Genomic DNA, 20,393 nt, shown 5'->3' with positions numbered 1-20,393 from the left:
GTAGGTGAAGCCTCGTCGTTTTGTTGACAAGTTTCCTAGCTGTCGTGAAGTGTGGTATCGTTGTAACACCTCTGAACGGGCCCTTACGACCCTCAGTTCCCAGTGGGGACGCGGCCTAATGGACTTACGCGAGCGCGGCGAGTTAACTGTGCTTTTAGAATAAACACATTATTATGTCCGCTAAGCTTTATGATGTTACGAGTGCTAAACGAACTTTATTCTGTGCTGGTACTTGGTAGCTAATGTTATACAATTAGAGTACGTAATCTGATACCCTGTAATGCTCTCGCAACGTAGGCTAGGTACCCATTTAGTTTGAGAACACGCTGTATACGGGTCTAATAAAATTATTCGTACCCCACTATTAGGTAGACATTTGTTTTTTAAACTCAAACTCAAAATTGTTTTAAAATTTACACTTTTACAATAATTTACAAACAGTTTAAAAAATAGTTTATGAGGTCTGCCAATCCGCATTTAGCCAGCATGGTGGACCCTAAACCTTTCTCATTCTGAGATGAGACCCGTACTCGGTACCGTAGTGACAAGACAAGATAAAGCTAGGTACTTACTAATTTCCTATTTACCAGTTGGAAGCAACCGGCTGAGCTTTCATTTGCCCACAAGATGGTTTATTAGTAGTAGATACTATTGTTAGTTATGGTTGTTACGTATTGTAACTTTTTATGATTTGAATAGAGCAACCGCAGAGTTTGGCTCTTCTCAGTAGAATCTACATTCCGAACCGATGCAGCTATAGTTTTAGTTTGCAGACAGAACAGACACTAGGTAGTTGTCCTACATGAAATACCTAGGCGGTCCCAGAATGAATTGGCCTAGCTATGAAATAGTTAAGAAAATGAGATGAAACCAATTTTATTTTTCTATATAATCTCCACTAATATAAACAAACTTTTAAAACCTGCGAACTAACATCTCTAAACCTTCGTAAAAGTGACTGCAATCTTTGTCTTCAAAATGACTAAAGACGGCCGCCTGCAACTCTTCGTCGTTTGAAAATTTCCTTCCCCCTAAGCCCCGCTTTAAATTTGGGACCAAATAATAGTCCAACGGGGCCAGGCCTGGATTATACGGTGAATGTTCCAGCTTCGTGAACGTTTTCTCCACAAAAATCTAAAAACTCGGTGCACAGCGCAATCGCTCCTGTCTTTGCACAGCTGAAAGAAGTTTCAGAACTCATCTTGCACTAACTTTTTTCATAAGAAGATGGTCATGGATTGCACGATGGATGGTACTTTGAGAGAGCCTAAATCTAGCTGCAATTACTCTAATCTTCAAACGGCGGCCACTTAAAACCTCCTCTCCCATTAGAGCAATAGTTTCAGGAGAAAGCACTTCCACCGGTCGACAGTCATGGCCGATGTCTTCGACGGTTTCTCTACCGAGGCGAAAATCTTTCACCCAGTTTCTTACTGTGCTGTACGAGGGGAAAGACTCCTTGTACACACCACCTAATCGATCTTTTATTTGGGCGGGAGATAAGCCTTCTTTAAACAGAAACTTTGTGACGCTTCGGTATTCGGTTTGCGACCTTTTCAAAAAACACGCGGCTCTTGATGTTCAAAACACTGCTGAGCTGAGAGTACGCTTTACATCTCGATGCATGTTAGTATATAAAGTTACACGATAAACGTACTGTCCGATATAACATAACATGTATCGATATGCTGCTTAGAACTATATCAGGCCAATTTATTCTGGGACCGCCCACGTAATAGGTAGGTATATATACTGATTTAGTTTTTGATGTCAATCATCATTATTATCAACCCATCGCCAGCTTACCTAAACTCAGGTCTCGTTTTAAAATGAGCAGGGTTTGGCCATAGTCCACCACGCTGGCCAAGTGTGAATTGGCAGATTTCACACACCCTGGCGAACATTATGGAGAACTGTAGGGCATCACGATGCTTTCCTTAACCGTTAAAGCAAGTAGCTCAAAACACACATAGGAACTCTGAAAAGTTAGAGGTACGTGCCCGGAATCGAACCCTAGACCTCCCGAATAGCAGGCCATCTTGACCACTAGGCTATCTAGGCTATATATCTAAGTATTATGATTGTACTTATATATTAAAGTGTAGTAGGCATAATGACTGCTATGTACGTAGGTACATGAATATTTCAGAGAGTTTGGGTACACGGTACCGGGCGGCCGGCGTCCGAATCTCATCAAATATTGACGGCACTGAAAGCCTCCCCATTAGGTGGGTTAGTACCCACCTTCAGTGCCCAATGGACAGATTTACTAGGCGCATATTAGATGAGGCCACGCCTTGTTTCAATTAACTGGCCCACGATGAAAATTTCAATGTTGCCAGGTCATCTAAGGCTGAAATCTACAGAGCGCACTTTGACTTTGCTTAGACTCAAGTTTCAGGAAGATATGGTTGGGATCCACTATCGCAATTCGGCGAATGATTCGTGATATCGCGAACTGTGTGACCGGAAGCAATCGTATCGTCTGTACATTCGAGCTAACCCGAATGGTTGGGGCGAATATAGATTTTGTAAATATTCCTCAAGAATTCTGTTTTCCGGGATATATCTAATACACTTCTTGGGGATGACTAATCGCTGTCCCAAAATTTCAAGTCTGCCAGCCGGTTGCTTTGGCAAAGAATAGAATAGAATTGATTTTTATTCAAGTAGACTTTTACAAGTGCTTTTGAATCGTCAAAATAATTTACCACTGGTTTGGAATGCCGTTCTTAACTATACTCAAACTAATTTAAAAATTGGTTGTCTGTAAAGTCGGTTTACTGACGATAGTTGAACGTGACAACAAAGGCCGATTGTGCTTCTTTGTCGCTCGTTCCGCGCTCTCGCTTGCACTTCAAGCCTTACATGGAACGCCTCAGAGCGAGGTAACGCCGGATGAGTCATGTTTTTTCGTGCGTGCCGCCGGTTTTATCGAATTATAAGACGTTGTCACGTCAAAATGCGCCAAACACTGCCGTATCCCCGAACAGTGTGTCCATTGATTTGCCGAATGCCGAACTATCATAAAAATTTGCTCGCACTCAAACACTTGTCGAATCTCGATAGTGGAACCCTATCATTAAAAGGAGATTGCGAGAGGGAGAAAGAAATATGTGCCAGCAAAATAACGCCAAATAAAAAAATAAGAAAGCGTTATTTCTTTTACGATGGTACGGAACCATGTCCTAGTCAGATTTGCACTTTCACCGATTTTATGTTTAGTGCCAAGTTATACCAATTTTAGGATCTAGTACTTATAAGATAAAATCTGAGGTAGGACCATCACAGTGTTCCGGTTTTCATAACGTTGCTACTTACTTTTAATTTTCGATTTCTGTACCAGTTCAGTTTCCTGTGTACTAACTATTAAGTTTAATGTATGCAATAATATAAATTAATTTATCAATCCTGTACGCAATTAGTATTTTATCTCGTAATAAATTAAGATTTATGATACACTCTTATAATTAGTCCCATTTTGTTTATTATAGGCACTTTATAACTGTCATACCTTTAGTGCTATAGTATTGATAAGGCTGTTAAAAATATTTTAATTATGTATATCCTTAGTCTTATTACAGAGAAGCTCGTGAACAGGAACAAAATTTTTCGAATCCTTAACATGTCCTCGTAACCGTGATTTATTTTATTTTTGGGTTCCGTACCTCAAAAGGAAAAAGAAACGCTTTTAGGCTTACTTCGTTGTCTGCCTGTCTGTCCGTCTGCTAAGAAAATCTATAGGGTATTTCCCGTTGACCTGGAATCATGAAATTTGGCAGGTCTTATAGCACAAATATACAAGTGAAGGAAAAAATCTGAAAACCGAGAATTTGTGGTGTGGTGTTCATAAACAAATAGTATTTTCGATAACTTTGCATAGTGGGGTGCCTATCATATGATGCACTTTCTTTACCTGTACATTCTAAAACAGATTTTATAATTGTTTTTATGCATACTTACTAGTTTTTGATTTATCCGGCAAAAAGTCAGAAAAAATACCCGAGTATGGTGCACGAGTCTGACTCGCACTTGGCCGGTTTTTTGTATTTAGTTCCAATATAGTTTAGTTTCATCTTGGATTAGATCATCACACAACCAATTCAGGTCGTACTCGAGCGCAAACTTGTCAAAGATAAAAGAAACACACGTACTAACGGTATTATTCAAACGTATCAGATACCTGTCGGTATTACAAAGCTCTTCAAATGACGCCGCAATTAAAAGAGCCATCAGAACGGACGTTAATTAGTAGAAAACACGAAAAATCGTTTACACTAGATGCTAATCAATTGTAGATGTTATCGGTACTAAGCAAATGTAATGTTATGCCGACTACACTGACGGATATTACAGTTTTAGATCTTATTTCTTCAAATGTTATCAATAGCCGCGCAATGTTATCAGTGCCTACAACTACATCATTTGTTATACAATACATACCTATTTAAGGGTAAACTTCTTACGTGTTTCTCTCTATACAAACGTATTACGCCTATTATTCAATTCTTTGTTGTTCTAGGTCTATCACTAAATCTTATATATATATAGATTTATATATCTTTTATCTATGCTTCAAAACAATTAATATAGTAAAATTGTATTTATTTTAAAAGTTATGGCCCTTGAATAATCTCTATTTTCCACAGATAACGTTGTCTCCGTTATCTGTGGAAATTGGACTATTTAGGCTCCATCCACCGACGATCTATCGTTGGGTGAAGCGGGCTCTTAAGTGTGAAAAATTAGAACATGTGCCTAATCGTGAATCAATAACATAACAGCTCGTGTTATCTATTTAAGTATTTATATTTACAAATTTATAGCAAATTTATTATATATATACCAGGAAATACCAAACAGAACGTGTAAAACATTATTTTTACAAGAATCCCGTAAATTAATTACCAATCTTACACAATCAATAAAACCGGATTTAGGTATATACCCTGCTCTACTCTGACGTAAAATAATTCAAATAAATGCTTCTATTTTAAACCTTTTTTATAGTAAAACACTTATTTTAAAAATCTGTCAGATTAAAAAATGCTAGACAATCGTTAATCTTCGCAAGAGTATTATTTAATTTTTTTGTAAGTCCGTGGTTGAAATGTAAAATTCAATTAGCATGTAGTTTTTAGATTTAAAGCCACTCACATTGTCAACCCCTTTTATTTGAACACACAATCTCATCTGCAGTTTTGTCGTGTGCAAACATTATTTTCATTTTAAAATTTCCACTCGACGAAAAATATTCAACACTTCATAACAAATCCGAACAGATCCCAACTCGAATGCAACACGAAATAAAAAAAGAGCTAACTGGAAAAGCGGCAACACAAATAGAAAATAAAAACAAAAAGTTAACGCTTAGATAACCGCACGTTTCCACCCTTTGTCCGCGTACGGTTTTCACCCCATCATATCTAATATACGCCCACATAAAGCATTAATCTGGGCCCCTCTCTTTACCAAGCACTTTTCATTTGACAGATTGGTCTAAATTACTCCGGCTTTTTTATTTAATTTAAGGGGGTAATAGAGACGGTGCGGCAGAGAGTGAGTGTTTGCTTTGTCGTGAGGTCTTACTGAGTAGTTTTTATTGGAAGTTCTGTTGACAGAGCCAGTCAAGCGGCCGTGCTTGTTCTTCGGATTGTATGAACTAACATCGTCGTTATTTGATTTGATCTACCCTCCCGTATCATTGCTTTGCTCACTTTCAATCATCTCTCCTAATTCGATTTCTATATCAGTTTCATCTGTGTTAAGATTCATGTCATGTTCTTAATTAAGACGTAAGTATGCTTTTTTATTTGTAATGTACATAGTTTTGTTTGAATGTTGAACTAAGGAAGTTTTAAATTGTCGAACACCTTTAGACTCTCTTAGATTTTTCTTCCAGCCGAGATGTGAAGCTGAAGAAGATGATGAAGCTAGGGACTAGTAGAGTGATATCATTATTTTTAATAAGTAGTTGTCACGATTATTTTTCATAATATAACTCGTAGATATATGAATAGCGAATAAACAGAAACATTTCCATTACCACCACTTTTTGAGAACCACTTTTTGAGAATTTGTTGGTCCGCCCATTGAATAACTCCAAATCAAAATTGTATATTTCACTATCTTTTGCTGTATGGTGATTTTCCAAGAGGTTCAAAATTGGCAATTGGAAATCATTGCCGAAAAACACTCTTTGGTGCGACACAGTTTACTTAGAGCACTTTGTCGGAAAAACGTTGCTAAGGCTGCGCAACAGAGCTTTAGGAATAAAAAATACCATAGAGAAGTAATGACCAAAAGTCAGTACTTATCTAGAGGCATTATTGACAGCTTAGGTCCACTATGGGCCCACTATATCAAACATTTTAAATGAACGAGCTTTACAAAATACAAGTGTTAATTTCAATATTATGGCATTAGATTAATAAGATAATGAATTGAATAATGTTATATAATTATTGTCTATTCAGATATAACCTGCATATCGGTTTTACATATCGATCTGTAAATGGTACGAGGGAATTAGCTAGAACTAATCTAAGTAACAAATTAATACCTAGGTATCTTTAATAGCACTATCAATTATACTATAAATTATACGAGGGGAATAGACGTGCTTCGTGTATAATTAAGTTCAGTGATAAGTTTTAGAGGCATAGAATGATACCTATGTAACAAAACCAAAGTTATAAATAATCCGTTTTATTGACTGGACTATTATGTTTCAAATTACATACTTGCGAGTTATTAGGTCTTCACAGAATTTGCATTGTTATGGAGATTTGAGATTTTTCTTGTTCCTAGTGCTGTGATTATTATTCTTCATTTTCACATTATGCAATTTTATGTCCACACTAGTTGATGCCCGCGAGTTCGTTCGCGTGGAATCTAAATTTTGAAAATGCCAGTAAGTGATCGGTTCATGAAAAAATCATTTTGATTCCTTATCTCCTCGTCGCGTCGTGATTAAATAACAAGGCATCAAACATTACAACACACCTTTACATTTATAATATTAGTAAGGGTAGGATCATCATCATCATCATCAGCTTGTGGATGTCCACTGTTGGACATAGGCCTTTCCTAAAGGACGCCACCACACCCGGTCCTCAGCCTTCCTCACGAGGAAGAGTAGGATATTAATTACTAATTATAATATTAATATTAATAGTAAAATTCGTTGATATTAAAATTAAATTATTAAAATTAGTTAATTTAATACGTATAGTAGTTAATATTAATTATATAAATTGATATTTTTATATTATATAAGTCCATTATATTTCCTTTCGGCTTTCATTTATGTATTTATTTTGTACACGGGCGTGAGAGTGAAAAGTATATAAATAATAATAAATTCAGTTTCGATTTAACAGTCTGTAACAACCGTCCCATTATAGTCATTATACCTACTATGATTGTGTTCACAATTAAACCATAATCAACTTTGTGGGTTAGGCTTAAAGTCGAAAGTTGTGTGCAGTAAAAAATCGTCACCATAGCTTATCGGGGCAATTGACAACGGAATCACAGACACCTCTATATACAAATGTATACTACAACCTGTAATAACATGGCGGCATGTCACTGATATTACTAATTACAGATATACACGCCACAGACAGCTTAAACCACATTAAAGTCGCTATAAAATATATCTATAGTATATGTACATAAATACACAGTTATTACAATAATACTAGGTGACCGCAAACTGTGTTGAGAACTAGCTGGAGTTCATTTGTCATCGATAAAATTGATCTAGTTTTTACCGTTGACAGGTATGCGCTTGACTGCTATTTTAGCTGCATTATTTTACAAAGGTATTTCGTATCTTAGTCATTAACTAAGTCCCAATGTGTTTCACCTTTATCGGCATAATTGGGAATGACAAGTTCCTTAAGGAGCTTGGGATCTCTGTAGTCCTGTTTTTTATTATTATTTAATAATAATAATTTATTGTTAGGTTGTGCTTCTGGTGTCTCAGATAAATTGTAAATTCGTGTTGTAAGTCCTTTATCTATTAATTGTTTTGAATTTTTGTAAAAAAATATGATAGGAGTGATTTTTATAAATGTTTATTGTGTATGTAGGTATATATTATATTGTGTTGGACCAACAAATAAAACAAATACTATTCTACTCTAATGTTATTTGTAACATATCTTCATATTAAATTGAACTAAATGAAAAATGATCTCAAAACAAAACACGGCTGGCCAGAAAAGGGCCAAGGATTTAAAAAAATCTCGAGCATTTACTCTGGTCCTCTTTGTTTAAACAAAACAAGTTGACGTCCTTAACCGAAGCATTAGACGCTCAAGTGGGCCCGTGTATGCACACTAACTTATGCTATTATTTCTGAGATATTTGATCAAATCTTTTGACGACCACTCCATTCCTTTTCATGTTCCCGCCTAAACTTAAGAGGGTTGTACTCGTTGTACGCTCCGAACAAACGCAGTTTCGCTTTCATTTGAATATTAACCAATCAAACTCAATGTGTGGACACGTTCTAGAAGTTTATATCTGTGCTGTCGTTTGGTTTTTTACTAAATTTTTGGTAAAATATTTATTTTGAAAGTTACGTGCAAAGCTGTGTGTGCTGTGCTGTGTAACTTTAAAACTAGTCATTTTTACGGAAATATGACAAACCACAAACTCTTAGTTTTTGAACGTGCCTAAAAAATTATATCGAGTTTGTTCGTTGTTTGTTTGTTTTTCTGAAGTAATCTCTGGAACCGAGTTTGAAAATTTTTTCACCAGTAGAAAGCAATGTTATTCCTGAGTGAGATAGGCTATATTTTATTTAAAAAAAAAATAGAGATCCTTACGAAAATTGTAATAAGTTAAACGTGCGAACCGGGCGGATTGCTATCGGTTAATATTCAAATGAGAACCGAATTACCTTTGTATGGGGCGAGTGACAGAGAGACCCTTGTTAAGTATATCTTGAATAAATATATTTTTGTTTGCCATATTGAATAAGAGTGGAGCCTCGAAAGGCCGTGGTAGAGTTTTGTTTGTCTTTCTACTTGTCCGTTGGGTTTCACTTTCTTCACACTGTTTTTCGAAAAGGTACTCAGCTTTGACCATGTTTATCTAAGATGGTTTCACTGATTGAGACTAAACGTCTGGATATATTTTCAAGCTGACAGCTACATGTCAGTTTTAGACTTATTACTTTAGATAATTAAGAATAGTTGTGTGGTTAATCGTCTAGTGATAAAACGCGACGCGAGTAGGTATTTTCGAAAAATTGTATTTTTTTCACGCCACTTCGTTGCCTTCTCCTTATCGTTCGATAGAGAGAGTTGCAAGTCCAGTAGGCATTTGCCTACATTTTATTCATGAAATATTGTTTTTACTCCCCCAAACATTTACAAAATTAGACAATTTTGCTTTCATTCGATACAGTACACCTTAATCTAGGCTGGTGTGTCATAATTTTCTAGTATTTTTAGTTTAGTTAAATAAAAAAAATAAAAAAATACTCAAGAATGCTAGAAACTTTTAACATAAGCAATATTAGTTTAAAACTTTTTAAATTCTATTTGTGTAATAAACTGACAAAAAAATATTAGAGTTTTTTGTCGTCGCTTTGAGACTAAATAATATAATAAACTCATCTCAGAAGTTTATTCCACCGGACAGTTAACACGACAAAATGAGAACGTTGATGGTATTATTCGGAAAATGCTAATTAATTCATTTCTCGGGCCGGTTAGGTTTAATCGCAGATTAATCTAATGTAAAGCTTTACGCTGGACGTTCTTTGATCTTAATCGGAATTTAATTTTGACTTAATTTACATTTAAGGAGGAAGCGTGAAGTTGGTTTAAATCTATCGTTAGCTTAAAGTTCCCCAAAGACCAACGAAATAATTTTAACATCTTTAAATCTAACTACGGTTTTAAGATTTTATAACATTAGTCAGGGACTTTTATAGTAATAAGTACCTATGTCTCCACAAAAAACTGCATTTTTTTATTATATTATATAGTAGATGCTGCCCGCGACTTAGTCCGCGTGAATTTTAAGTTTTTTTTTTAAAATCCGTCGAAAATCATTCATTTTCTGTGATAGATAAAAAGTAAAGGAAATTCTATCTTAACCTCGGAGACGCAAGCTACTCCTCTGTAGGTAGGTACAAATCGGAGTGAAAAGGTAACCGACACTACACACTTTCGCATTTCGATACGGATCAATAATACCTACTTAGGTACGTACTACCTACTAAGTAAAATGTTTATCTTACATCTGGTTTGCCTTTGAGCTAGTGTGCACACGCCTTTAAGACACCTAGACTGGAAATTAGCATCCTAATGCTTCACTGGTGTTTAGTATTCGATCAAAATCGATTCGAAATCGACTTCGAGGAAACAATCGGATCGTTTTTATAATAAAATTCGGATGATTGATTTCTAAACTAGCTTAATTCGTATAATTTCTGGGAACATGCGAATCTCACATTATAGAGCCACGAACTAGGTCATTTTAGACCCATATTATCAATTCGGACTTGACAGCCCTTTGGGGTAGTTAATATAGGTATTTTAGTATTAATATTCCTGCTGATTCGCACCGAACTTCGCACGGGTGGGCGTCGATTCACATTGACACCTCTATTTCTACAATGTAGTAGGCTTTTTATAGAAAATCGGTCAAGTACGAGTCGGACTCGCTCTAGAAGGGTTCCGTACCCGTAAGATAAACCTAACACTTTTATGCAAACCACTGCAAGTTAATCGCGGACGTACATGTAAGTAGGTACCTATGTGAGATAGTGAATTAAGTTTTTCGTGAACTCATTTTAATATTTTTGTGATGTCACCACATATTTACGGTTTTCGGATTATTTCCTTTACTTGTGCTTTAAGACCCACCTAACTGCCAAACATGATTCTAAGTCAACGTAAAAGTACCCTATAGGTTTTCTTGACACCCATACGACAGACGGATAGGCAGACAGACATACAAACAGACAGATATAACAAAGTGATCAGGGCACCTTTTTCCTTTTGACGTACGAACTACATGCGCATCCCTATATTTACATAACTGCATTTTTTTCTCGATAATTTGTGCATTATGTATCTTAGTACCTACTACCTATGTATTTACATTGTGGAGAAAAAGATAATTTATCTTTATCATCATCAATCACCCCTCACCAGCCCACTACTGGGCATGGTTTCCTCTCAAAATGAGAAGGCTTTGGCCACAGTCCGCCACGCTGGCCAAGTGTAGATTCTCAGAGTTTACACACCTTTGAAACACATTATGATGAACTCTCAGAGATTCCGGTTTCCTCACGATGTTTTCCTTCACTGTTTTTTTAAAGAATATTAGTGCTAATCATGACTAATACTCCCCTTTCGGCTCAAATTAAACGTAAAGCTTGTGCCAGGAGTGGGAACGACAATAGTGCAACGGGCGGGGTTTGAACCGCCGACCTTTCGGAATTCATTCCGCTCCTCAACCGTTGAGCTATCGAGGCTCTAAAGCAAGTGATACTTAATTGCTTAAACATGAACCCTCATAGAGCTGTCAAAGTACCTAATCACAAGCTTTGATCAAGCGAGGGCAAATTAAATTTTTAACACCTGTGGTTAACAAGGTGTTTGTCCGTGAGTCGACGTTTTGTTATATTTTTTTTATATTTATAACTTTTTGCTTCGAGTAGAATGTGGAGAGGGATTGGTGTCACATAACCGCTGCATTGGTCACATTATCAACTCAAATTTTCGAAATAATCTACTAGTATTTGGAACTCTACGACTAGAGCAATGACCCAGCGCTATGATGTTTCTTTGTAAATTATAACCAAGTCGCTATGTGAGGTCAAATTTGTCAGTTTTCATGTGTCAAATTTTATCTATCTAGAAAATTTACTCAAGCCTATGATTTCAACGCAATATTTTGTTACTAGCTAATACCCGCGACTTCGTTCGCTTCGTTCGCTTAGATATAGGTTTATTAAAAATCCCTTAGGTACTCTTTAATTTTCCTGGATAAAAGTAGACTATGTGTTAATCCGGGGTATAATCTATTTATATTCTAAATTTCAGCCAAATTCGCCCAGTAGTTTTTGCGTGAAAGAGTAATAAACATACACACATACAAACTTTCGCTTTTTTAATATTAGTGTGATAGTGTGATTAGTGTTATAATAATTAATCAGAGCCTCAAAGTTAAGTATTAAAAGTGAAACACGCCTTGGAATCGATTGAGTCCGTCTTTCTATTGAGGCTTCTTACTTTTAACCGACTTTTTATTTAGAGATTGTTGAAACCTACTTAGTATGTTAATTTATGTTTCATTAATTCACTGGCACTGGATATAAATATTGTTTTAATTTATAAAATAAAATGTAAGTATAATAAACTAGTGTATGCTCGTTACAACATCATTTATTTATAGAATTACTTAACAAGTAAAAGCGAAGGCAATAATTTTATAAGTAACGGTTTTTTAAACACTTTTTATAAATAAATGAATAATTTTTTTCATTACAATCATAATATACTTGAGTAACTACTTACCTAATTGTTAAAAAAGCAAAAAATTAAATAAGTAGGTAGGAACCTCCATAATTTTTATGAATAAAACATTGATGAAACTATAAGCGTAGCAAATTTTATACTGTAGTTTACTTTAGGTAGTTTGCTTGAAAGGTAAACAAATCCCAGAAACCTCGGAGAAACGTTTTACATGCGCTTAAGACCTTCTGGAGTTAGGTTTTTCACTTGTGTCATGATTTCATAGACAGTCCGAGGTATCATGGTCATTTATGGGCCGTGTATAAGCACCTCTTGCACATTTCAGGAATAGATAGGGACTTACTTCTTTACCTACCTTTTAAGTCATTTAAGGGCAAATAGATTAGGTATACTTAGTAGTTTAGTATCATGTAACTTAGAATACCTATATTATCATTGTTTAGGCAGTGTGAACTAGAGTGAGAAAACTTACGGTTTTGATCCTAAATCGACATCTATCAAATATTAGGCTCGGGCTAAGATAATGGAATGAGATGTAATTGAAGAGACCTAGTCGTTTCATAGCCTACCTAGCATCAAATTTAGGTATCTAACATTTGTCGCCTGCTAGTGTAGGTGACGCCTCGACGTTTTGTTACACTTGAGACATGTAGTTAAGGCCAATTGGTTTCTACTATGTACCATTGAGTTCCATCAAGATAGCAGTCAAGCATAAACCTACCAGAAAAAACCGAAGGGTTAAAATGAAACCGAACTCTTTACGTCAATAACGTTACAAAAAGTGTGCATTCGATTAATAGGATTACACGCAACCATACATTGCGTGAAACTACAATGCCCTAGCTACAGTATGCAACACACTAAAACAATCCACACAAAAATCTTCTCTATTCCACTTCAATAAAACCTAAAATCTTTTGAACAACGTTACGATTTACTGTACACGTAACTTTACACGTCAAACCGATACACAGGGCAACGCTGTAAAACTATTCAAAGCATTATACTCTTTACGGTTGAGGTCGTTATTGTGGAAATCGCATGTATAATTTTTTCACATGCAGCCTGTATAAAGGTGTAGACTAAAATATATAGACAGGTGTTGCATGACCCGCGAAACCCGGCAAGTCGTTTATTGACGTTTCTTTTATCTATTTTAATACTTCCCATGAATTTATTATACACGTTCCATTAAATTGTTTTCTATTTGACGTTTGCATGTCCATCAAGTTTTAAACTGGAAAACGTTAGAAAAAGTTCACGAAATTGTCAAGAGATATAAGAATAGGTAACATTATAGAGAACTCCCAGCATGAAAGTTTCCTCACGATTGTTCTCCTTCACTGTTAAAATATGTGATAGGTACTTATTACTTAATTGCTTAATATGTTTTTTTTTCGGAAATTAAACACAAGACCCCCGACTAAGAGACCGATGTCATGAATTACTAGACTATTAGGTACCTTTATTACCACTCAGCTTTATTACTATAGTAATTAGCGTTTTTCAAGTAAGATACCTATTACTATGTTGCAACTTGCATTCTCTACAGTCTACAGTAAATTGATTCATCGAATCGGAAAGCGATTGCAAATTAATCTACATTTGCATCGATAAATCGAATCGGCAATCGGTATGATGCTATTCGGACGACACTAATCCAATCTGTCAAATAGGACATAGTAAATTGGTCGGCGTATAGGATGGTCCGTTTTATTTTTTGGGATTTCACTTTGCATCCATACTAATATTATAAATACGAAAGTGTGTCTGTTTGTTTGTCAGTCTGTCCGTCTTTTCACGGCTTTTCACGGCCAAACAAATTAACCGATTTTAATGAAATTTGGTAAGCACAGAGTGTACATTACGGGACGGGCATAGGCTACTTTTTATCCCGGAAATCAAAAAGTTCCCACGGGATTCTTAAAGGTCCATCCGTTTAACCGATTTATATGAAAGGTTCAGAGATAGCTTGCGTCCCGGAAATTGGCATAGGCAACTTTATATCCCAGAAAATCAAAGAGTTCCCACGGGATTTTTAAAAACGTAATCCACGCGGACTAAATTGCGGGCATCATGTAGTTTGATTATATTCGAACGAAGTTGTTAGACATTAGTAGGTACAATATTAGTACTTTATACATTCTTATGTTGTTATTTTTATGTCATCACGCGCGCCATATCAAGATAAGTTGAAAGTTATGGGGCGAAAAACTACGACTTATAATTAGGTAGGTACCTATCTACTTACGCTGCTTTTCAACACTCATTTTTAATTCATTTCGCAAAGGTGTAATACCTACTGCTACTACTTCTAATGTCCCGGCCACATTACAACGCGATGTTCAACGGCGTTTCGCGTTAAACGTATAGCCACGATCAACGTACAACGGCATTCACAATGCCGTTTGGCGTTAGACAATTTTAACCCCAATTCAATTGGCATTAGACGTTAACCGTTTAAGTGCAATCACTCAGTTTAACGCGTTGATTATCTCGATAATTATTGCGTTGTTGGGCATTGGCGTTAACCTTAATGTAGCTGCAACATAAATGATAATAAGTAGGTACCTACCTATACATTATCATTTTGAAGTAGGTGGTAGGGTAGGTACGATAATAGTGGAAAATCGTCCATTGCCGGGCTCTTTTAGGGACTTTCATAGGCCACTGTCTTGCGTCTGATATCGTCTGTAAACTTAATGGGAAGTATTCCAACTCTGCATTTTTCGGTCCGAGGTTGCAATTTTAGACCCTTGGCAGTTTCGCAACACGCTTAGCTATGTAACTTATTAGGTACCTACTCTGTTTCTCTTACGGGTATTTTTGATTCTGATTTGGTGATGTAGAGAAACTTCAGTCTCAATGCATAGCTCTTATATTATTATGTGAGATACATTTATGCCAAAAAAGTAAATCGGCATTGTCTATAAAACTTAGCAACATCGAAATAAGATCGTCGAAAGAATCAAAGAGATGCCTACTTTATTAAATAAATCGTTCATCAGCTCTTGGCCTACGTGGGATACTGAATAGAAACGTGAATATAAATACAATTTAAGAATATAATACAATCATTGTTACGATAGTAAAATAAAAATGGCCGGCCAATTAAACTTTGATCTTTGAAAAGGAACTGGTGGTGATAAATTTGTCAAATAAATTCGACGCGCAGCCGCGTGCTTCCAAACATTTTCCAAACTTTTATTATTATTGTCACAGTTTAACGATCACTCAGTTGGGAAACGGCCATACACCGCGGTCGACTGCGCATTTCAATTGTCAAGTCACGCTCAAGGCTGCCTGCACGCTCAACCCCACATTTTAGGTGCTTACACCGACTCGGAAAAGAAACGACTGCGAAGAATCAGCTGAAACTCAGCAGTTATAGTTTTTCAAACTGTTATATTGCAATATTTCTATTTGTTAAGCGTCGCTCTGTACTACTATTATTTTAGTTTGAAACCACGTCGCCTTTCAAATTTTATTTTTAATTTATTCCAGAGTTCGATATATATATTTTTTTCATTTTCGCGTCATTAAACCATGTAGCTACTTGATCTTACTGCTAAAATATTGGTGCACAAATTTAAAATGGAATTAAACTCAAATTCAAAATACCTTCACTATTTGATTGTCAATGTTTGAATTTGATAGAGTTAGATATAATCGGTAATGGTGATAATATTTTTTTTTAATTATGTAAACTTAAATTAAAGCTACGAGGCAGGACGTGGCTTTGAAATAAGCAAAACAACAATAATATATTTTATATGTACAATATTTTCAAAACAAATTATCATTTTTTAAGATTGTAATTTTTCAGGGTCTTTTGAACTTTAACAAATTTAACAAATATTAAATAAAAAGGTAAAATCTACGATAAAATATACACCTAGTCAAATGGACTGTGTCGGTCTAGGTTGTGGTCTGGATTACTTTAACCGGCGCCGGCGGTTTGTTTGTCTTGTACCATACCTTCATTTCCAAACTGAACGCTAGCTAGGCCGCGTTATTATAGATTTATGATTTCTTGATACACAGCCAATGAAGTCGATGAAATGAATACCGGTGTTTACGGCCGATTATTTACTTTTATAAAGTGTTTAATGTTTTCTCAAAGCGATTCTATAAATATTGTTCGCCGCTAGGGCTGCCACCCGCACTTTATGATTTAAAAAAGTAAGACGCAATAAACTTGGCTTATTGTAGGGCAAGTATAATAATAATGGATCACTTAAAAACCGGTCAAGTGTGAACCGGAGTCGCATAGGAATGGTCCCGCACCGTCGTACAAGAAATAACACTTTTTAATTTTCATGGCGGTAATTTTGAAATGTTTAGTATTTCTCTTCTCTTCCTATTAAAGTTCACGAGATACAGCCCGCCAATAGACGGACAGACGGACAGCGGAGCCTTATTAATAATTTGGCATCCTTCGGGTACGGAATCCTAGCAAGTATCTATTGACAGAAAGTGCATCGGTTTCTTAGAAGTATATCTAAAGTGATAGGTAATAATTTTTAGACTTGAAATGAAATGTGTAACGAATATTTTATTAGGAAGGCAAGTGTGTATAAAATATGTTCAATTGTATTGTTTCCATCACTACCAAGTTTAGTATTATTAAAGTGAAATGTCAAAACTGTCCAATTAAAAACGGCTCTACTATAAATGTTACCCGTTTTCTGCGAACAGTTATAATCTTATTACCAAGTTGCGGTTGAACGTAAGACTTGTTGATGTTTCTTACCCGACTGTACAAAAATGCATGTGCTTTTTAAAAATAATAGTAGGTAAGTAAAATACATTAGGATCATGATTATAATTTCCAGCTTTTATATTTCATATTTTCCACTGATTGACGTAGGGAAGTTTTGTAGTATACCTACTTACAACACCTACGTACAACAACCAGATTTTAAGGAATTTCCCAAATTATACTACAGTAACAACCTGTAGGTATGGGTTTCCTTAACATACTCCAATAACAATTAGAAATTAGAAAATCTTCATTAATGAAACTCAGTAAGTACACCACAATACCTGAAAATCCTGACCCCTAAATTAGGAAAATTGAGGTAAGTTAGGTAACTTAGCTAGTTAGGTAGGTTAAGTACATCTTAGAGACTTATTATATATATATAATATATATATATTCTAGAGTACCTATAGTGCTCTAGAATAAGTCAGACAGATATTTTGACATTTTTATCATTTGTTGATATAGCGGCAATTGTAATACACATTCTGTGAAAATTTCAACTCCTACCAATTAGGTACGGTTTACGAGATACAGCCCGCTGACAGACAGACGGACGGACGGATGGACAGCGGATGTTTAGTAATAAAGTCTCGTTGGCACCCTTCGGGAACGGGCCCTGAATATCATAAGCACAGTAAAAAAATAGGTTTTTCTAAAAGCATGGCAACCCTGTTCTCAAGTCACGGCCGAATGGGAAGTTTCTCGTCAGTCTTTGCTTTTTTAAAATCTCTTCCTAGCCGCCATCAAAAGATGTCCGTTGACAAATATTATGATAATTTGGCCGGAACGATGACATTTATGTTTATTATATTATCGTACGCCTTTGCTTTGATACATTATATTTAAAAGTATCTGGGAGACATTTTTAAGGAGCACTTTTAGTGCGCTTCTGAAATAGTAACTTATCACATACTCACCTTCTTAACTGACTGCTCATACCTCATACGCCGTAAGGTTTGGAATAAAAATCTTTACTTGAAAGGGTCCAGTTTAAGAAATTAGCTATAGTATCGACTAATTTGTGAGTAACTCATGTCTAACTCATTATTTTGACTAATTTCTTAAACTAAACACTTTCAAGTAAAGATTTATATGTAATCCTGTGGAGATGATACTGCCATTATCGGAATTAGAATGCAATAAGCCTACTTTGTCGTATTAATTTACCAATTGCGAAAAACCAAATTAAATTAGAATTTGGCGGGCAGACCCGTCTCGAGCAAAGAGTAATGAGCGTGTCGGTTGTGTTGCAGTTGCTGGTGGGCAGCGGCGGCACGGGTGCCGGTGGCGCGGCCACGTCGCCCGACGGCGGCTCCAGCTCGGCGCCGCCGCTGTCGCCGGGCGGCTCGGGCGCGGCGGGCGGCGCGCTGTCGCCGGGCGCGGGCTCGCACGCCAGCACGCCAGCCGCGCCGTGCTGCGACACGCCGCGCCCCGTGCTCACCGACCCGGTGTCGGGGCAGACGGTGTGCTCGTGCCAGTACGACGCGCGCCTGGCGTTGTCGTCCTACCCGCGCCTGTCCAGCGCCGCGGTGGGCGTCTACGGCTCGCCGTACCCCTCGTCCGACCAGAACCCCTACCCCAGCATCGGCGTCGACAGCTCGGCCTTCTACTCGCCTTTGGTAAGAACTATGCCTCTTTTTTAGGGTTCCGTACCTCAAAAGGAAAAACGGAACCCTTATAGGATCACTTTCTTGTCTGTCTGTCTGTCCGTCCGTCCGTCCGTCGTGTCTATCAAGAAAACCTATGGGGTACTTCCCGTTAACCTAGAATCATGAAATTTGGCAGGTAGATAGATCTTATAGCACAAGTAGGTACAGGAATAAATCTGAAAACCGCGAATTTGTGGTTACATCATTTAAAAAAAAAATTAAAATATATTTCGATTTTCAAAGTAAGATAACAATACCAAGTGGGGTATCATAATATGAAAGGGATTTACTACTAGCTTACTACTTATATACTACTAGCTTAAACTTCTACTTATGATTAATTTCTAAATCTAATTCACAGTCCAATAACTATGCCCCTTTGAAGTGAAATCCTTAGCATAGTCGTTCTATTTCACAAAGACCGCTCAGCCTTGGTAGTAGTGAGTGTATCAATAAGCGTAAACGCATCAGAGTGCCACGCACACATAACAATGTGTATGTGTGCACTCGCACAATCATAGCCAAATGGTCTTCGTGAAATAGTACATCTGTACTTACTGCCCTTGTAATTCTACGACTAGGAACAACAAATTAGATAACTGCATTATTCGCAACTTTTAATAAGTAGTTAATAGTGAATAGGCATTTTTTGAGCAAGCGCACTCATCTTAGGCTGTAATATCATAACTATATTTAAAGTGGAAGGCTTCCATATCCTAGCGGTACCTACGTGTTCGTGCAGTTTCAACTCTATAGTATCTAGAGCTGGAACAGCATATTTTGTAGAGCTGGTTAATAATATCTAACATGTTCCTGGAATCGGTCTAAGTAATCCTTTGCCTAGTGTGGTAGTTTGTTTCTGGTGTCCCAGCAGAAAGTGATCGTGACTCAGGTAAACAGTCCACGTCGATCGAGACCATACATTCTCCTGACTTCTGAGAGCGAAGCGCTCTTGTGCCAAAAGTAGAACAAACAGGGGTTGCAAATTGGTACGAATAGGTTTGCCGTTTGGCCATACTCGGCGAACCGGGCAAGGTTTATCGCTCTCGGCGAGACTCGTTTGAGTGCGTGCGAGGCGCGACCGGTCCGTGGGCGCTGGGCCAGAAAACCGCCGACACCTCGCAGGCGCGCCGACGCCCTGTCACGAAACATTAATATTTAAACTCGAAAATAAATTCGAAAAGCGACCGCCATTATTATACCGATTACGTGGCTCTGACCGGCTTCGGACGGCTGCGTTTGTCGAAACGAAGCCCGTCCGCAATTTTTTCGGAAGCGACTCTTTATGTCAGAGAATTCAGAGGTTTAGCACCTCGGCTGAAAAGGGGCAGACGTTTGAGAGGCTGCGAAACTTAATCCTTGAGGGATCGCGGAGTCCGCGAGCGTCACACCCGACCCGACTTTATTTTTATTCGACAAAAAAGAATCTGGAATTGGCAGTCTATTGTGGAGCAATTCAGCGCCATTCGC

At 37.0% G+C, this 20,393-nt stretch overlaps 1 protein-coding gene across 1 annotated transcript in view; it reads left to right on the top strand.

Annotated features, from left to right (window-relative positions):
• Window positions 1-20,393, top strand: part of LOC123880436 (homeobox protein araucan-like) — a 119,450-nt gene that overhangs the window by 22,386 nt on the left and 76,671 nt on the right. Inside the window, exon 2 of the mRNA XM_045928562.1 lies at window positions 18,528-18,893. Within this exon, the coding sequence (XP_045784518.1) occupies window positions 18,528-18,893 (366 nt within the window). The remainder of the gene's footprint in view (window positions 1-18,527; window positions 18,894-20,393) is intronic.

This window comes from Maniola jurtina, chromosome Z (assembly GCF_905333055.1).
Source record: "Maniola jurtina chromosome Z, ilManJurt1.1, whole genome shotgun sequence".
Classification (NCBI taxonomy): Eukaryota; Metazoa; Arthropoda; class Insecta; order Lepidoptera; family Nymphalidae; genus Maniola; species Maniola jurtina.
This window is presented reverse-complemented; position numbering and strand designations above follow the sequence as displayed.